Consider the following 20,968-nt stretch of genomic DNA (forward strand, 5'->3'; position numbering starts at 1 on the left):
TGAAGTGAAATGCTGAAGAATCACAATACATTAAATAGCACAGAAAAAGCCTCAGCTTCTATTTTGCCTCCGACGTTCAAGCAAAAAAGAAAGGGGAAGAGTACAAGAAGTGAAAAAAAAAAAGAGGGAACAGGGAAAGCAAAGAAACAAGAGATCTCGGCACAGCCCTCCTCCCTCCCGGTCTGCCGCTGCGCAGCGAGGACAGCAGGCGCCCCTCAGGTTCCTGCGGCCTTGCGCTGCGCTTCCAACACCACTCGCTGTTCGCCATCCGGCTGCGCTGAGATCGCAGAGCTGCGCCCTCGAGTTCCTGTCCACGGTTTGCCAAAACAGTCTCCACGCACAGCTAAAACCTCCGCTCCCAGCCCTTTCTTCTCCCAATTTTCCCTTGGACGCTCCCACGGGCTGAGCCCTGGCCGGCGGCTCTGCATGCCCGCTTGAGGCCGACCGCACACCTGGAGGCACACTCGCCCTCTAACCCCTGCCAGGGACACACAGATGGCTCGGCGCGGTGTCCTGGGTTAGCACCTGGGCTCCAGCTCTCCCCTACTTCCTCGCGGGCAAAAGTGATTAATCCTGCTCCGCATGTTCTTCCTGCCTTGTGAGTCTTAATTCTGAAGTCTCAGTAGAAATGAAGAGCACCATATTTAAAAATATCCTGGGACGAAAACCTGGCAGAGATAAAGGAAGAGTAAAACTTTTAAAAAGTTCTAGGGACACTTCCTCAAGGTCCTACACCTGCACAGAGCTATTCTAGGAAGGTCAAAAACATTCTGCCCCTGGCGGGCAGTCACACGTTATCTCCAGGACTCAGGCTTGGGCTGAGGAAGTCCTGCAGGGCGCACGCAGCTCGGGCAGGTCAGACTTTCCGTGCACCTCCCAACAAAGCCAGAGGCGGGCACAGGTCTGGCACAGCAGGAGAACCAAAGCTGGGCCCAACCAAATGAAACGCGGGCAACCATGGAAGGGTGCCAGCAACTTCCACCGTCCGAGGGGCGGCGTCTGCTTCCATCTCAGATGCGCACCGTCCCGAGGGGATAAGCCAGGTGCCCATTTGCACAGCAGTACCCTGGGTCATGTTAAGAGGTGCGCATGTGCGGAAGCAATGTGTGTGCTATGCACCTCTGTTAGGGTGGCCTCAGGGCAGACCCCAGAGACTTCATATAAAATCAGTCCATCTTCACAGACTGTGGGAGGAGCTTTCCAAGGAGAACCACATGCACAGTGACATCAAGACAGAGGGGACAGAGAGCCACGCAGTTTGGTGGTGATGAGGGCAGAGGCCCATGGTGCCATGGGACCGAAGGTGGAGCCGTGGTGCCAGCACCATGGTAGAAGGAGACACAGCGCTCGGGAGGAGGAAATGGCCCCTGAAACCAAACTCAGCCGTCGGCCTGGATCCGGTCTGACCTCACACAGGAGCCGCACAAGGACTGGGACTGTGGAGGCCAAACGTACGAGAGCCTGCACGCAGCTCACGCCTGAAGGCAACTCCAGCAGCTGCCAGCGCCCCAGCGCCCAGCCTGCGAGCCGCCTGCGGCTATGCCGGTTAGAGGCAGCTGGACCGAAGTCAAAGGAGCAGCACGCTGCCACAGGCAAGCCGAGAACGCGCCAGGCCTGGCAGCACCCGGCTATCAGCTGCCGGCGGCCAGCCCGTGGCTGCAGAGACCTGGACGGTGACAGCTGAGGGGCGTGAAAACGCCTGCGGCAAGGAACTCTGAGAATAAAATGCGGCCATGGAAGGGCCCACCGTGCAGCCATGGAAGAATGAGCTTGGCCACCAGAGCGATACACTGTTAAGCGGCAAAAAAGAAACCTCTCAGGAACGGCATCGTGAGAGTGTGCTGAGTCACACGCCAGTGTCGCATGTGACACGCCTCTGCACGGCACATGCGCCAACCACTTGCTGTTAACGGTTGTGGGAGGGGAGGCGATGAAGGGCTCCTCCTGTGCATGGGATGGATTTTTAGAATGTTTTTATACAAAACTGGGAAATTTTTTCTAAAGTAAGATGACAGCCCCAAGAAGATACGGGCACAGTACAGACACAGGAAGAGCCCAGCAGGGCGCTCCCAAACCACAACTCCAAGCACTCTGCATGCTCCCTGTCCAGGAGCACAGGCCCAGCCCAGAATCCACAGTGGGAACCATTTGGGAACTGTCAGGGAACACTCGCGTGAGGACTCGTGGCGTTTACTGACATGAGACCTTCATAATGTAAATAATAAACACCATCTTTCTGCTTTTTGAGCAGAGTCTTGTTTTGTAGTCCTGGCTGTCCTTGAACTCCCCAGTGGTCCTCCTGCCTCAGCCTCCCGAGTGCAGGGATCAGGTGTGCACCACCATGCCCAGTGTAGAGATGATTTTTTTCTCCAGAAAAGCAAAAAAACCTAACTCACAACCTTTAGTCCTTTCTGGGGAGATGAACCAGAAAAATGGTAAAAACCCCTCCCAGGAAGTAGCTTATTAACTCCACCCGTGGGAGAGCGCGATTCTGGACAACTCACCACTTCCAAAGCTGGATTCTGCACCTGCTCCACCTTCACCTGGTAGGTGGTGCCCGACGCATTCAGCCCCCTGCCCTGCCTCTCCCACAACCGCTCCCCGTGAGTCACTGAACCCGTCTGTGAGCCCCGAGTGCCCTGCCGGCCATCTCTTCCCCGCCACCCCACTGTCCTGCCCACCAATCGCCGTGCGTCCCACCCACCTCCAGAGCTCCCCTGCAGGCAAAGGCATGTGACACACACGTCTGATCCCCTCCCCGGAATAAATCCCTCAAAGGAATGTCACACTACTTCAGGCAAAAGCTTTGACTCAGAGTAAACGGTACAGATGTAGGCCCTGCCACCTCCGGTCTGACCACCCGCTCCTCACCACTACTGAACTCCCCCGCAGCCAGGCGGACAGGGGCTCGCAGTCACTCAGATGCCTGGGCACAGAGCGGTCTCCGATCCGTCACCCTCTTCCTGCCCTGTAAAACCCAGGCGACCTTTGGGCCTCCACAGACCCCCTGCTTGTGGGAAGCTGGCTCCTCTGCACTCCTGAAAGGCCCTGGGCACCTGTACTGCCTGCTGCGGTGCCAGACTCCAGGAGCAGAGACAGTGGGGTGCCGCGCTCAGAGCGCCTGATACTCAGGCCCTAGGGCCAGCGGGGGGGAAGATGCTATTGTGCACCCGCAAAAACCGACCCCACCACGTGGAGGCTACGCCAGCAGCTGGCGTGGCTATCTAGCCCAGCCTGCAGAGGAGACTGCAGTGGGGCATTTTCTTCATGGGCAACATGGATCAAAGCAAGAAGACGCCCCGACGCCCCACAGCCCCGACAGGAGGAGGCTTCAACGGATGGAAGAGGAGGATGGCTCCAAGCACCACAGACTTTGGAGCAGCAGGCCAGGGCCGGGCACTCGGGAACGCAGCTGCACACCTTCTCAGGAAGCCAAAGCCTCAGTCGACACACAAACCAGCAACCTGGCTCCTTGGCGCCTCCCCACCTCGGGCGGACACAGCGAGTTCAAGGCCGGCCAGAACTACACGGCAATACCCCTTCTCAAAAAACCAAAAGAGAAAACACCAACAAACAAGCCCACCACCAAGTTAACACAATAGCAAATATGCCATTTGTGCGTCAGATATTTCCATATGGAAATCACATGATGCTTGACCCAATCATAACTGAAATTAACTCTGAAGATGTGACAGGAAACTCGGAAGATGACTTCCTGATTTTCACACATTAGTGGTCTCCGTATGTCTGCTATTCTTGTGCCCAATAAACGAAGGGAAATGGAGAGGATTTCCTTTGTTGAGAAAAATGCCACAGATACTGTTAGTGCCTGAACGCGCTGAGATTAAGGTGGGAAGCCCCCATTTCCCCTTTGTGACGTCCCAAACAACTTGTTTGTGTTAAAACAGAGTGTGTCGGCCACCTGATACTTGCGCTCTGTGTCCCCTTTCTTTTGTTTTTTGAGACAGGGTCTTGCTATGTAGCTCAGGCTGGCCTTGAACTCACAGCAAGCCTCCTGCCTCAGCCTCCTGAGTGCTGGGATTCCAGGGTTGTGCCACACTGTCCAGCCTCTCATGCTGTTCACAGTTATGAGTATCTACAACAGAAAACCTACGACCACCACCACTGCCCTATAAAGCAGTTTCACACCTACGATAAAACTCAATTACAACAGCTTTGCAGTAAGCCTGGTTACTATGGAAAAGGGCTACAAAGGAACACATCTCCCTTTTCATTAATCTGGAAGTGATGCAGAGATGCCGAGCCCGGACTCTAACCTCTGCCACGAACCCGGGTGCTTGGCGCGTACACGTCCCACACTGTCCTTCACAAGGAGGACATGAAATGCCTACTCTTCCCCCACCTCCCCGCCAGGCTCCACTTTATCTGCAAACTGCCTTCCTTGGAACATAAATTAAGCACACGCTTGCCTCAAATTATCATGACTCAAGGTATCTAAAAATAGGCCTCTCTGTGCGTACTTTCAAGTGAATCCTGTTTTTCGAGCACATCTGCCCTGTCTTCCTCCAGGCGGCCCTGAGCAGCTCGTGCTTCCTCCGGGGCCATGGTCCTTCCTGTCGCTGCAATGACCAAGCCTGCTTGAGGCTGGGCCCGCGCGTCCGTCTCCCACACAGTCCCCTCCTGTGTGAGTCTATCTCATTTTCCTTCAGGCCCTGCTAACCCCATTCCTGAGCTCTTTTCTGAGCTGTCGCCAATGCATGACCACGCAGAGCCCTTGTCACCGAGGGTGAGTGCCCGGGACACCCCGCGATCCCCCTCCTCCTCATTCACAGGAGGGACTGCTGCCTGTCACCCTCGGGAAACCCGTCTCCCCCATTCCGAGCTCTCGGGCTGGTTGCGAATCTCCCCACTTCTGCTCCAGCCTTTGTGTCTGACGTTTATGAGGCTGGATTTCTCTGGTTTAACCTCTCACCCAGTGAGCAGCTTTGAGCAATCGAACTCTGATCACAGCCGGTCCTGACGGTGCCTTTGGAACACCCTCTTCCGGGGCCAGAGCAGCCGTCGGGCCCTCGGCTCATGCTGAGTTCCCGTTGCTCAGAGCCAGAACCCACCCCAGGCAGGACCGGGTGTGGACAGCAGAGGTCAACCACAGCCTCCTAAGCTGAGCTGCACTCGCCAGTCTGACGCCAGGCGTAAAATGCAAGTGTGATGCCCAAAGACTGGGCAGGTCACCTCGGCACCCTGCGACCAGCAGCTCTAAGGTAAGTGATGAGAGCAGGGCACAAACTTGTACATAAGTCTAATTTCACAAGCACATGTCAGCTGGCTGATCATGTCTGCCCCGAAGCCCCAAAGCGGGCATCTCCAGCTGCCACCAGCCACACCCACCAGCCTCGGACACCCACACTCCACCTGCACCCCACAAGGGTCCTGAGAGGTGGCCCGCCCCTCCTCATAGTGCTGGCTTCCAGCTTCCAACCTGCACCTTCTTCCTCTGCGCACACCCGCGACCAGCCCCGGAGGCGCCACACACAGCCTACACGGCCTCAGCCTCTCCGCACCCCGGACGTCTCAGCTGAGTGCAGCAGTGCGCACCTGCTGTCCCCGCACTCTGGGAGGCTGGGGCAGAAGGATGGCAAACTGAGCCCAGCCTGGGCATTTTAGCGACATCTTACCTCAAAAAATAAAAAAGGGTACTGGGGATTTAGCTCAGTGCCACAGAGCACCTGGCTGGCAAGTGTGAGGTCCTGAGTTAGATTCCTGGTACCTTGCACCCCCCAAAATGAAAAAGGGCAGGGGATGTAGCTCAGTACAAAGACCCACAAAATACATGACTAAATGAATAAAATTTTAAATAACATTTTTACAAAATTGCTAAGGCCCCAGCCTCAATCCTCAACCTGGTGGATGCGGGGGTGCGCAGGCCCAGCACAGGGCAGACCCTGTCTTCCTGTGGTCTGCCGACGCCCACCTCACTGTGTCCAGCTCAGTGCTCAGCCCACCCCTTCACCCCCGGCAGCCAGAGTTCAAATCCTACCCTGCCGCTCACCAGACAGACTCCTGTTCCCCAGCCCACTGCATCCCGTGGGACCCTTCCCCCAGTCACTGGGAGGGACTCCCACTCCGCAGGCCAACACCATCCCCTTTGCCAGGCCCTGCTACCCTTCGAGCAGCCAATCCAGCGCCACCCGGGGTCCCACCTCGGCCCCAGCACTCCTAGCCAAGCAGGTGCTTGCTGGCTGAAAGGCCCCCAGTCCCCTCACTTCCCCACAGACACTGAGCAGGGAGCGCCCGTTCGTTTCCATCCCCACGGCACCGTGCTGAGACGCAGCTGACGTACGCAACGGATACAAACTCACCTCGGTGAGCCTGTGGGCCTCCTGACATCCCAGCGACATGGAGGCTGAGGCGCGAGGATAGCACGGGCAAGGCTGGCCTGGGCAGCCTAGCAAGAGACCTTGGCTCCAGATGGAAAAACGGCAGAGCACATGCCCAGTGTGCCCAGGCTGCCAGCAAGGGTGCGGCCCACGGCGCGGTGCATACAGCACGCTCGAGGCCTTGGGTTCAAAGCCAGGATGAGAGTGGAAGGGGAGGAAGGGAAGGTTAAGGACTGCCGTGAATAGATACAACAGGAATGTGGGGGCAGGATGAGGTGAAGCCAGGTAGAAAGGAGAAGCCCAGGCTTCATGGACAGATGCCCGGCTGCCTCCACCCGTTACGAGAGCCCGGGACCCCACGCTGCGGAGCACCAATCTGGAGCCGCAAGCGGTCACCAGGCAAACTCGTGTCGCTCCCCAGCACACCCCCCCCGCCCCCCACCCCGTCGTCACTGTGTCTGCTCAGGTCGAGGTTCTGGTAAAGTGTATCCATCAAGGAGGAAAACCTGAAGGCAAACTGGAAACTACACAGTGTCACTGACCACATCAACCTAAGCCAGTGTTTGAGGAATGACGTGAGTTTACTGCAAGATCACTAGACCCTTCTTTAGATCGAGACTTTATGTTTTTGTCTTTTAGGGGCAGGGTCTCACTGTGCAGTTCAGGCTGGCCTTCAGCTCACTTTGTAGCTCAGGCTGGCCTCAAACTCACAGTAACCCCCCTGCCTCAGCCTTCCAAGTGCTGGGATTACAGGCGTGCGCCACCACGCCTGGCTTAGATGGAGACCTCTTGATCAATAGCTCAAAGCTTAATATTCTGATAGAGCTGTACAGCAAAAGAAACAGTGAAAATCTAAACATAAACATCAGTTCCTAAGGTCGATTTAATGTGTCCAAGATTACTCAGAAGAGGAAGTTTAGCTGTTGCTTCGCCAGAAGCAAACCCCCTCAGCAGCTTCACCCATTCTCACCATGGGCAGCTGCGCTGGCCCTGTGTGCCCACACTGCCCGGCCCTGGCATTGCTTACCGGGATGTAATAGATGCCCATCTTGGGGGCCTCATTGGCCGTGAGGAGCATTCCTACAAGCAAGCACAAGGAGAGAAGTAAGCGTGGGAGGAAAGGTGCCCTCTGCCACTCGCTTCCCCACGTAAGTGCCTGAGGGGTGTGGTCCACGGTGACCAGCAGCCCTGGGAATGGAGACCAGGCTGAAGCTCAACAAATCCTTCAAAACATGAATTCAGGCTGAGTGTGGTGGCACACACCTGTAATCCCAGCACGCGGGAGACTGAGGCAGGACTGCCACAAGTTCCAGGCTAGCCTGGGCTACATAGTGAGCTCAAGGCCAGCCTCAACTGCACAGCAAGACCCTGTCTCAAAAAAATTTGTTTTTGCTACACTGGGGGTTAAAGCCAAGGGACCCTGAGTTACACGCCCAGCTCTTTATACTTTTTTTGAAACAAGGTCTCTTAACTATGTTGCCCAAGCTAGTGTCCAAATAACGACCCTCCTGCCTCAGCCTTCCGAGTAGTAGGGATCACAGCTGTGTACCACTGCACCAGCAGTCATGAGCTCCCACAGGGGCAGCAGCCTGGCACTGCCATGGCACGCAGTCCCTGCTGGTTCTTTTGCTGCAGGCTGCTCACGCCTCCTCTAAGGTTCCCTGTGCCCTGCCGCTCCAAGGAGTTTTTAGCTGACCCCACCTGCCCCACGCTCCTATCTGTCACCCATGCAGCCCTTCCTCTCGGGCCCTCTTCCTGGGTCTCACCCCTGCACCCTGCTAGCGCTCTCCACGTCGAGTAAAGGGGTGGTCAGGACTCTGCGCCTCCTCAGCTGCCACAGGGAGGCTTGGATGCTGGCCAGACCTGTCGGCTGTCCCTGCCGCTGCCATCTCTTCCACTCCTGGGACCCTCAGCAACATGCCCCACTGACACCGGCCTTGGCCCCTGGCACGACTCAGAGAATCCCTTCAGGCCCTCTCAAGCCCACCCCTGGCCCTCAGTTCTGGGGTCTCCACCCGGCCCCCCTACCTGGCTCAGTCTCGGGGCACAGCCCCTGAAGGCCCCACTTGCTGCACGGATGCGTGGCAGTGCACTGTAGCTCGCAGGCTGAGCCCGGGCCCTCTTGGGACCCTGCCCATGCCTGACCCCCTTGTGTCTCACCCTGAATTCACTCTGCATTCCGAAATCTGCCCCACGCCTTGCTGAACGGTATACAAAACCCAGGGTTCCATGAGGTGCCTGTTTGTTATCTGTGCAGGGGGCTACCGTAACCCAAACCCGACCTGATTTCCATGCGCACTCACTAATCGCAAGAAAGCGCCATCGCACGCCACCGCCGTGGCACTGTACCTGCCACCACCTGCAAGCATCCATGGCTCCAGCGCGGCCGAGTCAGCAGGGCCACTTCCTGCCATGAGCTCCAGCTTGGCGGGGACACCAAGCACTGTCTGCACCAGGCTGAACCCGGCCAAGGGGCCGACATAGCTCAAAACCCAGACCTGCGGCGAGTGTGACACTGCTGGCCGCAAGGCGCATACCTGAGCCGGGGTAGAGGCAGACATCATTGAGGTCGTGTTCTGGCTCCAAGGAAGTAAATATTTTCCCCTAAAATAGGAAGCAGAAATAAGTGATTAAGATGGCTAAAGAAAGCAAACTTTTGGCAACATGACCTAAGGAGACTACAGACAGGCCTCCGCTGTCCACTGCACAGAGAAGACAGCCTGATTGTGGAATTTAGAACTGAAGCTGGGTGTAGTGGTACTTGGGAGACAGAGGCAGGAGGATCGCCTTGAGTTCCAGGCCAGCCTGGGCTACACAGTAAACTCAAGGCCAGCCTGAACTACAGATCGAGGCCCTGTGTCAAAAAAAAAAAGAACTGAAAATCCTTTGGAGAATGTGCACTGTGAGTGCTCAGTGCTCTCAGTCTGGAGGTGAAGACACTGACGCCCAGAGCACAGGTGATCTGTCCAAGGAGGGAAGCCCCACGGTTTGAAAAACGAGGCCCGCAGGTAGAAAAGGGGAGGTTAGAACGCGTTTCCAGTCAGCCTTGCTAAGGTGGCTGTGTGCCTAGGGCCTGAGCTGACTCTGCTCAGAGGGTCTCAAGGAGTGACGGCCAGCAAGGGACACCGGGCCAGGCCACACCTGGGCAGCACCGGGTAGCAGGAGCCACAAGAAAGCACGCGGGATGCAGGTGGTGACCGGACAGGCACGGCTGGCGCCCAGCACGCAGCGAGGACCAAGCACGGCCGTTCCAGGTGGGGGAGCACAATCGAATGCGGAAGATCAAGGGAAGGGGCAGGAAAGAGGAAGGTGGGTGCAAGGCGGGGCGATCGCAGCACTCAGGAGGTGGCGAGGCAGGAGGATCGTGAGTTCTAGGCCAACCTGCGTTACAGAGCAAGTGCAAGGCCAGCCTGGACTCGTCTGAAAAGAAAAAGGGATGGGGTGGATAGAGAAACGGGGTGAGAAAGATAAACAAGGCACGCAAGAGAACAAGTCCTGCCAAACTGAGTAACGTGGGCGTCAGAGGAAGTATTTAGTCATAAGAAACAAAAAAGGGCAAATTGAATTGTAACAACCCAAACATGAGGTTTCTAAGCAGCCACACTGAACAAGAGCCGCCAGCTCCTGCAGCTGGATGTCATCACCGGAAGCTGCGGTGAGCTCCGGGCAGAGGGGAGCAGGGAACCAAGCCTGGGACCAAGGGAGCTGCATGCCCCGGGAAACCACAGCCCAGCTCCCGTCCCATGCGGAGTCATGCAGCCCCCATCCTGTCTTCCTACCTTCCCCAGAGACTGGAGGAGCATGGGACAAAAGAAAAAAAAGAAAGGATACCAGTTATTGCCTGGCATCCCAGCATGCAGGAGGCTGAGGCAGGAGGATTGCAGAGAGTTGGAAGCCAGCATGGACTACATGGTGAGTTCAAGGCCAGCCTGAACTGCATAGTGAGACCTCATCTCATCAAAATAAAAGATGCTGTTTCTAATTAAAGGTAAACAATTCTTAAAAGCAACTGCTTTACTGGATGCATTTTTCCAATTTACTTGATGAAGTATTCTCTCAAATTATTTAAGTTGCAGAACAGAAAAATGCAAAGCAGGTGAATTAAAACCAGAAATACAAGATTTTGTTATTTTTTAAATGCCAGGTCAAGGGGAGGGAACTTAACAATAAAACACTGTTTTCATATTTATTAATTTATTTCTTTGAGACAGGATTTCACTGTATAGTTCAGGCTGGCCTTGAACTCACTATGTAGGCCAGGCTAGCAATTTGTGGTGATCCTCCTGCCTCAGTCTCCCTAGTACTGGGACGGCAGGCTTGCGCCACGGCGCCGGGCTAGTGTGAGAAATTACCACAATGCTGTGGTCTCTAAAATCCACTTCTTGGCGCGGGGAAGAGATGGACGTGGATGTGAGTCCATAGCTCCTAGAGACTTTCTTAGGGCTGGGAGAGCCCCAAGCTCTCAAAGGGATGGGGGCTCCTCAAAGATGGACTTTTTTTGAAACAGGGTCTTGCTCTGTAGCCCATCCTGGCCTCAAACTTGCAATCCTCCTGCCTCAGCCTCCTGAGTGCCGCGATAACATGCATGTGTCACATGTGCCACAATGCCCAGCCCAGGGGCAGACTTTTAAAACAATGATTTTCTCTCTACCTGACTCAGCATCCAAACTGCAAGCTAATGTTAGCAAAGCACAAAACCTCGGAACAGGGGACTCCATCTTGACTCCGTAAATGTTTTCTATTCTGAACAGCTAACTTCCTCCTCTAACTCCTAAGTAGACACACAGTTGTCTTTCTTAAGAACCCACAGAACACCGCACTCACAAGCACACAGAAAGGGGATGTCAGGAACACGTCAATGAAAAGGAAGTAATTTCAACAAAAGGTACCTACTGAGTTCTTATTCCACATTTTGATGATGCGAGAGTCTGCTGACAAAATCAAATCTAGTGTGTCCTGGAAGTGGATGGACTTAACAGGCAGCCCATACTGGTGGTCCTTAACGAGCAGTGGTTTACTGGATCGAAGGTCGTACAACAAAACCTGAGAGAAAAAAACAAGTTATGTTTTCAGAAACAGAACATTCCACCTTAAAAGTCGGCACAGCGGCTGCCATGCGTTTCATCACCCCTATCCCTTTTTTTTTTTTTTTTTTTTTATCTTTTTGGGATAGGATCTGCTGTGCAGGTCTGGCTGGGCTTGACCTTCACTTTGTAGCCCAGATTGGTCTTGAACTCGCAACGATCCTCCTGCCTCAGCCTCCAGAGTGCTGGGAGTACAGGCGTGCGCCACCACGGCTCTGTCCTTTTTTGCGTGTGTTTGTTTTTTGTTGAGTCAGGGTCTCGCTATGTAGTCCAGGCTGGTTTTGAACTCATGCCAATCCTGCCTCAGCCTCTCGAGTGCTGTGATGACAGGTGTGTACCACCACATCCAGCTGTTTCATTACCTTCTACTGAACACAATGACAGCCCTTAGAGCGCCAACAGCCTGAAGGCAGCTGGCCACACTCAGAAATCTTTTCCCCACACAGTACAGTTTATAAATGTAATGCTGAGAATAATTTTTAGTGCATGAGATCTAAGCACTCTCACAGCAGTAGGACATTGCTGAGGAAGCGTTCTGGCAGTGGCCCGTAGTGTGGGGATGGAGTCCGGGCAGCAGCCGCCGCCCCCCACCCCCCCGCCGGCTCTGCATGTGCCCCAGCCCAGTCTCCATCTGTCACGCGGCTGCACTGGAAGGAACGGTCCCCGGCAGACTCCAGGAGGCAGCAGTAAGACTGCCCGCTGGGGAGGGGCCGGGGCCTCAGCCTCGCTCTCAGCCCACACGTCGGGCACCCACTAGAGTGCATCTCGGTCTTCTCCTGGGTCTGGGAAGCCCTGCTCCTGTGGCTCTGCCTCCCTTACCCTCAGGCCAGAGCCCCCGCTCCCCAGGAAAGCCCCCTAGCCCAGCGTCACCGGGGGAGCTCTGGAAAGCAGAGCATGCTCGGCCCACAGCGCGCTCCCACACCCAGGGCCTGTGTCTGGAGCACCCTGCGCACCCCAACAGCCGCCCGGCCACGTACCTGCCCCGTGGACGTGCCCACTGCCATGGCCAGGCCGCCGCTGAACCTCAGGGCAGAGATGGTTGGCAGGCTGCTGACCCTGCAAGGCAAGGTCCGCGCGTGAGCTGGTGGCCGCCTCGTCTAGATGACAAGGCTGTCACTCATCCTCACCGACAGCCAGCAGGGAAAGCACATTCCTAGCTTTTATCGGAGCGTAACAGATTCAAAATCTGCGCCGCCTGTAAGTGCAGGCCACGGCGTCGCCCTGTCAGCTAAGCTGGGAAGAGGGGCCTGTAAAAGCATCCCTGTCCTCACTCCGGAGGAAACAACTGCACGTGCTCATGTGCATGCTTGGGTCCATCTCTCAACAGCCCTCATTCACAGCTGGGCACAGTGTCGCACGCCTGTCATCCCAGCACTCGGGAGGCCGAGACAGGAGGATCGCTGGGAGTGCAAGGCCAACCTGGGGCACATAGCAAGGTTTTGTTAAAAAGAAAAAAAGGCCAGGGCGAGGGGGAGGGGAGGAGTGGAATGGGGCATTACGTATAGTACTTTAGAAAGAAATTCTGGCTCACCTACTTAATTGGCTTTCACGAGAAGATTGTTCTATAGCATAAACCCAGACGCTACAACTTCAGATCTAAGTCTTAAAAGTTTCACCCTTCAGCCAGTCCTTTTAACTTCCTGTTGGTCCATCTGCTCAGATCAGAGAGCTGACGGAAATTACACCACAAATCAGTGCCAACTTACTCCGAATCTGCCGTGACACTGCTTAAGGCGCAGTCCAGTAGGCCGACTCTGTGCCGGGTTCTTGGGTCCCAGCACTCCACTCGACCCTACACAAACAAAGAATCATTCATTCATTCATTCACTACGACAGAGGCTCACTATGTAGCCCAGGCTGGCCTTGATCTCAGAGATCCTCTTGCCTCAGCCTCCTGAGTGCTATGACTACAGGCATGTGCCACCACACCTGGCAACAACTTTATTTTATTTAATTTATTTATTTATCTGTCTGTTTGTCTTTTTGAGACCGGGTTTCCACTCTGTAGTTCAGCCCGGCCTTGAGCTTACTTTGTAGCCCAGGCTGGTCTCAAACTTGCAAGGATCCTCCTGCCTGAGCCTCTGAGTGTGCTACCATGCCCGTTTCCCTTATAGAATGTTAACAGATAAAGAAAGGCTCTCTTGATGACTGAAATACTCTGAAGTAGATCAGTGGAGAAAACATAGTACATATGAAAAAATAACTCAGGATCCAACATGACACAAAAATCAGTATCTTTCCCATACACTAATAATGCTGCAAAAGAAATCAGGAAAATGATTCCACTCACAACAAATTGGAAAAAAGCCACCAGGCATAGTGGCCCACGCCTATAATCCTACCACTCTGGAGGCTGAGGCAGGAGGATCGTTGTGAGTTCAAGACCAGCCTGGGCTACAAAGTGAGCTCAAGGTCAGCCTGAACTGCACAGCGAGACCCTGTCTCAAAAAGACAAAAAAAAAGAAAAAAGAAAAGAAAAGAAAAGAAATACTTCACATACAAAACCATTAAAAGCTACTGTCTAAATTAACCTCACATTTGCACGGAAGGCATCTATGAAACATAAGCAAGTTTGGTGTCTGTGTCTGTGTTCCATCCCTAAGACATCTTACTGTAAGCACCCAGACACCAACACATCTGGAGAAACCTCAGCTGAAACACATCTGGTCCTGAGCACTTCGGACAAGAGAGACTCAAACTCTACTATCACAGTCCCCTTGCTCTACGGTTTGCAACTCTTTTCTAGAAATTAATGTTCCTTTTCCAGATGGGGCCATTCCACACAAAGTGGGGCTCATCCATGCTACGGACTCTGCCGATTCTCCGCACGGCGGCCACAGCTGGTGGCAACTCTGCCTTTCAAACTTCCATGCCTTACCCCGTGTGCAACAAATATTTTAAAAACCAAAGTCAGCACACGCTCACCTCGATTGTTCCTGTGGCAAACAAGCCGTGCACAGGATTTATGTCGCAGACATTGTTCTCCCTAGAACAGGAAAGCGCAAGGAGAAAGTACTGGTCAGCGGGAAGAGGGCAGGCGGGTGGGCCGGGCGGAATGAAGAGGAGTTCTGCCCATGCACCACTCCCGGTCCCCGCGAGGAGCAGACACACAGAAAGTGTGAGCGGCCATCTCCCCTCGAGAGGAAGCGGTGCTTGGCAAACTGTCTCAACAGAGTCACTCAGATTCAGGGGGCAGGACGCACATGACTGCTCTCCTGGGCACCTGCAGATGAGGCACAGGAGACCTGAAGGGTTAAGTGGTCTGCTCGGTCACCAGGTTACTGATCCCAGGTGACAGGCTACCTGCCAGGGGATCAGCTCACAGCAGCGCCTTCTGAAACATGATCCCACCTTGAGAAGAATGCCTCATTCTGCTCTATCAAGCCAGGCCAGTTCGAATTCCTGAGGAAGCAGGCCATCACCACGACAACCCTGAGCCAGGCCGGCTGCCCTCCCTTCTTCCCTCTCTCCTCTGTAAGGCGGGGAGTCTCACCCACCTCCTGGACTGCGAGAGGATTAGATGAAAAAGACAGCAAGTGGGCGGTAGTGTCCCCAGGAAGGAAGCCCCTCCATAAATACCAGCTGTTACTACAAACAGGAAGTCAAGCCGTGGGACGGCGGATGACTTCTGTTACGAGATAATGTATTACATGACACTGCAAGTTTCTTTTTTTAAATAAGAGCATTGCAGGCCAATGTGGAATAGAAATATTTTTAGGGTTTACTTGGTTTTTGTGTCATGACCTGTGCTTCTAAAAAACCTTTAAAAAACCTCCAGGGGAAGGGAAGGGATGTGGACTAGACAAGTGTTATACACAGGCACCATCTCCCCACAAGGCTGCAAACACATACTCTTAAATACAAAGGTGGGAGATAAAAAAGGACGCATTTATGGTTTCACACATTTGCTGCAACCCCGGGCTGCTGTGGCAGAACTACATCCCCAGCTCTGCTCTGTGGATCCTGGGCAGCCCGCGCCCCCTGCTGGCCACACGCGGCGCCCACACTCACGCAGCGTCGGTCTGCAGCGGGTTCAGGTAGCGTCCTTGCTCCAGGTTGAGTCTGTAAACTTCAGAGCTACAAAATAATAAAGCAAGCCAGACGCTTGGGAAACTGCTGCCAATTCTCAAGTCCCTAGAAGCGCCGTAAATATAAATTTCAGAATTTTATGTATCACTGGTAATCCACCTTCTTTGATAAAACTGATTAAAAAAAATTTGTTCTAACCTAAAATATATTCACCTCATTTAGGAATCTGCCAAGCAGAAAGGTGAGCTAAATCACTTGGCACCAAGAAAATACTCCAAGTTGCTGAAAGACCGGTGTCCAAAATACGCATGGCGTATCCGACACGCACCCGAGACTAAAAGGAAACATGGGAAATACTGAAAAGGTCTCCTCTGGGTGGCATAACATACAGGGACAGTTTTCAAACTTTTCTGTAGTTCCTCAATTTTCTAAAACGACAACACAACTTTTATATTCACAGAAAGGCAGCACTTAAGAACAATCCTGCAATCCCATGCGACAGGGCCTAGCAAGTGATTTCCCCGCACTTGCTCTCAATCCTCCCTCCTCCTCGCAGAGGTGCCGGGCACAGCCCTAAGTCATTCCCGCACTCCGACTGGAAACAACTTGAGGGCAGGAAGGTCTGTTTGCTCCCAAATGTCTTTTTCATTTTTGGTTGTTGTTCATTTGTTTACTTGTTCTCATGGTCCTGAGAGAGAACTCAGGTGTGTTTTACCATGGAGCTACAGCCCCAGCGGATTTTGTTTTTTTTTGTGTTTATGTTGAGACAGAGTCTTCCTAAATTGCCCAGCCTGGCTTCAATTTGTGAACCTCCTGCTTCAGCCTCCTGAGTAGCAGGGATTAGAGCCTCATGCCTATTCTACTTGAAATAGTTCCACTGAAATACTCTGAGAAGTGATCAGCATCTATGCTGTAAGACCACTAAGAAGCGATGTTAGCATTCACCTTTTAAGTTAAATTCAGACTGGCTCCTTAATGAAACGTCATGATACAGCCACTTGGTCCATTACTGCTGCCTTAAGGGTCTCAGCACCATTCCTCCCGCATCCAGCTCAAATGTCCTTTAACTACAGTCTGTAACTACAGAGGACCTTAATTACCAAACAAGCCAGAAAGGGACTCATCACTGAGGCCCAGTGTGGTGGCACACACCTGTAATCCCAGCAGCTGGGAGGCTGAGGCAGGAAGGTCACTGTGAGTTTGAGGCCAACCTGGATTACATAGCAAGACCCTCTCTCAAAAAAAAAATCATCACTGATACCGAATAGACCTAAAGCAGAAACTATACCTTTCAGAAGTGAACAGAAATGTGTAAAACGGAAGAAAACACTATTATCTCATAGTGAGGCATTTGGGCTGTGTCACAGGCTTATCTACTTGCTATTAGCATGCCCAAGTTTAACTACTATGACATAGGATTATTATATAGATTTTTAATGTTAGAAAATATTTTAGTGGGCAGAATAACTGGTGTTAAAACATTGTGAAACCACTTGTAAACAAAGCGCATTAACATGTAGAACACTGGGGTTTGTTGTAGCTGCTGTTTATCCGTTGTTTTCCAAGACTGGTTCTTTTGTTTTGTTTTGTTTTGCAATAACCACACACACTTTATCAAGGCCAAGAAAATCAATAAAGTGCACAAGAAATTTAGGAAGTAGCTGTTTGGGAGGAGGAAAGAAGGAAGCAGAGTTCTGGACCCAATACCTTGCACCAACGAAGTACAGGTCACAGGATGGGTAGTGGTAGGAGAAATCCCTGCCGAATTTGGGTATCCTGGTTTTGTAATAAAAGCCCGACTGTGAGTGGAATTCAATGTACCGGTCATTGTGCAAGAAGACGATCTGCAATAAAACAAGAAAAAGGCTTTGCTCAGGTTTCAAGTGTTTATTTCCTCGCCTCGCCTCGCCTCGCCTCGCCTCGCCGTCTAAACTAGTGAGTGGGCCGTCTCCCCCTCCATCTCCTCCTCCGCCCCGACGCCTGCAGCCTAGGAGCTTCATGGGTCCCTTAAGGCCTCCTGTGTCCTAACAGCGGCCTGCGCACCTTCCTTCTAAATGAAGAGAGGAAACAAACTCGGCTCATTTCTCGGGCATCGGCATCTTATAACACGGAGCCCTGCACAATGACCACGCCCAGGACTTTCCTGACTCAACGAGAATCACATTTTAATATTCCTGCAGTTATCCCATAGTCTGATAAGCTCTGCATGAATTTAAACTGGGTGTGGTGGTGCACACCTATGATCCTGGCACTTCGGAGGCTGAAGCAGGAGGATCACTGCAAATTTGAGGCCAGCCTGGGCTACATAGTGAGCCCCTGTCTCAAAAAAAAAAAAAGATCTAAGAAAGATGACTGCTACTGGTTATTAAAAAACATAGATTAGGTTTCACACGAGATGTGGAGAACTTATTTTTTTATTTCATAATCACACAAATGAGATATATGTTGAATTTTATGTTTTCCACATTCTCTGCATCAGAACACTTAACCATTTGACAGCTCAAAAGGCTTTACATTTCTATGGAAAACAACAGTTGTGTTATGTCTACTGTCTACTGAGAGACTAATAGAAAATACTTAGATTACAATGCAAGGATGCAAGGGAATTCAGAAACAGGAAACAGTTAGCTACCCAAGATAAGCACGTACATTTCTGTCCATTCTCAGTAAGTTAGAATTTTCAGATGTAACTAATCTTGCCTTACTCAATACTGTTTTACTGATGTAATACAATGCACCACTGTTAGAATAAGTTGCTAGTTCATTGAAGAGTAAGTTCAAAAAGTTAAAACTAGTTTTCTTTAATTTATGTAGTCCTTTTCTTCCACCCTGACAGTTACAGCCATCATGTTTCTTTCATCACTTGTTTAAAAATATAAATCAGAAATATTGGCAAATTTATTAAGTGTACATGGAATTGTTTGATTCCGCAAACTTCAGAGAACAGACAGATAATCCCATTATCCTAATATTCTCTGAGTGAAGAAAATCAAATTTCAATTTATGATGACTTAAAATCCTAGTGCCAGACCTCAAAGCAATAGGAGGAACAGTCATCAAGGCAGAGAACTAATTTTGTTTTTTATTTTGGTACCGGGAAGTAAACTCAGGACCTTGGGCTGGCTAGGCAGGCACTGTGCCACTGAGCTATATCTCCAGCCCTGGAGAACTAATTTTGATACTATGCTGACCAAAATCCCTACAACTTTTGGCTATTTTTGTTCTGTTTTATTTTTATTTTTTGGTACCAGGAATCGAACTCAGGACCTTGCGCTTGCCAGGCAGGCACTTATGCCACTGAGCTATATCCCCAGCCCCTTGTTTTATTTTTTTGAGACAAGTTCTTGCTACATAACCCAGGTTGGCCTTGAACTCACTATTAGCCCAGGTTGGCCTTGAACTTGTGGCAATCCTCTGGCCTCAGCCACCCAAAGGCTCTGGATTACAGGCGTGCACCACCACGCTCAACATCTATGAGCATTGTTTTAAGACTGTCTACAGCTGTGCTGGTGAACCTTTTAGAGACCAAGTGCCCAAACTGCAACCCAAAATCCACTCACTTATCGCTAAGTGCCAATACCTCAATTAGACCTGAGTACTGCGGTTTTAGTTTAGAAATAAACAACTCTATATTAACATCTTTTGTCTTCAAAGAAAAACAAGTATGCCAACTGGATCACCACCATTGCTATAGAGCATACATGTACCAAACTGAAAGTATATTAATAGAAACTAATATCTATTACTACACAGACACTTTTATTTTAACAATGGACACAAAAATTCTCATCTAAAAATAAATTCCACTTACTCATTCCTGAACATAGCCAGGAGAAACCAATGCTACCAAACATACCTTTGAATAGTCATCAGATAAAATTTCAAAGGTGACAACTGAAAAATAATAGGAAAAAATACAATTATCTATGTTTGTAATAAAAATGTAAATAAAAAAACATAAATGATGCAAAGTTCCTAATTCAGCACAAATGTTACATACAAACAGCATTTTTTCTACCCCTATGTAAAACAAGAACAAAACTGCTACACTGCCCCCCAAAACACCAAAAGGAAAACTAAAAAGATTTCTAGTCTTTCAATATGCACTATACTATCCAGAACAGAACTGAAGAAAAATGTGGTCCAAATTTTTTAAGACTCAGCTGGGCAAGGTGGCACAAGGCTATAATCCCAGCACTTGGGAGGCTGAGGCAGGAGGATTGTTATGAGTGAGACCAGGCTGGGCTACAAGTGAGCTCAAGGCCATCCTGAACTGCATAGCGAGACCCTGTCTCAAAAAAAATTTTTTTAAGACTCAAATATAAAGAACATTATTTAAAATGTTGATTACACAAAGATTAGCTTGGGAGCCACACAGGGGATGGGCTGGGCACACTCCCAGGTACACTCGTGTGGTTATGGAGGGTCACTTTGGGGTCTCCATCTGGTCCCTTCCATTTTTCTCTGCCTCTGTTCCCCTGCTCTGCTTCCCAGCCACCATGAACCGAGCAGCTTTGCTCCCCCACGCCCTTCCGCCATGATGCTCCCGCCCTGGAGCTGCCAACCATGGACTGCACCCCCTGAAACCGTGAGCCAGGTCCAGCTTCTCCGCTACACTGTGGGCATCAGCTGTTTCCCACCCCAACAGGAATGCACATCTGTCCAGAATTTTGAGAATGACCCCAGTGACCTTTACCCCAGTGACTTTCTCCCCTCTTCAGTCCCAGCGAGAACCTGGGACTTGCTGAGACCTCTCTTGTGGTGACAACACATTACTGTCACGTGAGCCCCTTCATAGCAGTCTTCTCCCACTGCCAGCAGAGTGGAAGTCGAGGAGATCTAAAGCAACAGGAGGATCCAACAGGCTGCTGCTGGCTTGACAGGGCAGGTGGCCATGTGACAGGAAGTGTGGGCAGCCTCTATGGGTCAAGGGACCCCAGTGAGCAGTCAGCATGAGATACCACCCCAGTCCCACAGCTGCAACCCTGAGTTCCGCCAATAGCCTGAAAAGAGTCTGGCAGCAAATCCTCACTGAGGCGCAGCTGGCCACACTGAGGCTGCCCTGAGCAGACAGGCTGGGCCGTCAGGGACTTCTGGGCGCAGAACAGCGAGCCGCTGAGGGGAGGCTCTCAGCCACGGAGTCTCCACTCACTTGTAGACAATGAAAATGAATGATCGATCCAATCTCATTTTTAAAAGCAGAACAGTGGACAAACACAAAAAGCTATTATTATGACTTCAAAATTAGCCTCTTACCTTCTGAATCTAAGCATCTTTCAAACTTCAAGGATAACTGGTAGGTGTCGTAACAGCGAACCCGAGGTTTGTATGTTCCTAGAAAAAAGTGACCGCAATACAGAACCTGAGAACACACCGTGGTCAGGCCCCACAGAGTGCGAGTGTGGCTTCCACCGAGAGGCCGGCAGGACCGACCACATCCTAATCAGTGGAAGGCACCGACTAGCAGCCCCCCTCAAACATCCTGCAGCACAAGAGTAAAGGATAAGCGACGCAGGG

At 51.7% G+C, this 20,968-nt stretch overlaps 1 protein-coding gene across 3 annotated transcripts in view; it reads right to left on the reverse strand.

Annotated features, from left to right (window-relative positions):
* Nol10 (nucleolar protein 10) overlaps nt 1-20,968 on the reverse strand; it is a 45,640-nt gene that overhangs the window by 19,400 nt on the left and 5,272 nt on the right. For all 3 annotated transcript variants that reach the window (XM_005404412.2, XM_013504380.1, XM_013504381.1), the window contains exons 4-13: nt 20,708-20,785; nt 19,308-19,345; nt 17,159-17,295; nt 15,434-15,499; nt 14,348-14,408; nt 13,129-13,214; nt 12,400-12,478; nt 11,232-11,381; nt 8,876-8,942; nt 7,366-7,418 (exon numbers count right to left, since the gene is read on the reverse strand). In XM_005404412.2, the coding sequence (XP_005404469.1) occupies nt 7,366-7,418; nt 8,876-8,942; nt 11,232-11,381; nt 12,400-12,478; nt 13,129-13,214; nt 14,348-14,408; nt 15,434-15,499; nt 17,159-17,295; nt 19,308-19,345; nt 20,708-20,785 (815 nt within the window). The remainder of the gene's footprint in view (nt 1-7,365; nt 7,419-8,875; nt 8,943-11,231; nt 11,382-12,399; nt 12,479-13,128; nt 13,215-14,347; nt 14,409-15,433; nt 15,500-17,158; nt 17,296-19,307; nt 19,346-20,707; nt 20,786-20,968) is intronic.

The sequence above is a fragment of the Chinchilla lanigera genome, unplaced genomic scaffold (assembly GCF_000276665.1).
Source record: "Chinchilla lanigera isolate Chin_1 unplaced genomic scaffold, ChiLan1.0 scaffold00086, whole genome shotgun sequence".
NCBI classification, from domain to species: Eukaryota; Metazoa; Chordata; class Mammalia; order Rodentia; family Chinchillidae; genus Chinchilla; species Chinchilla lanigera.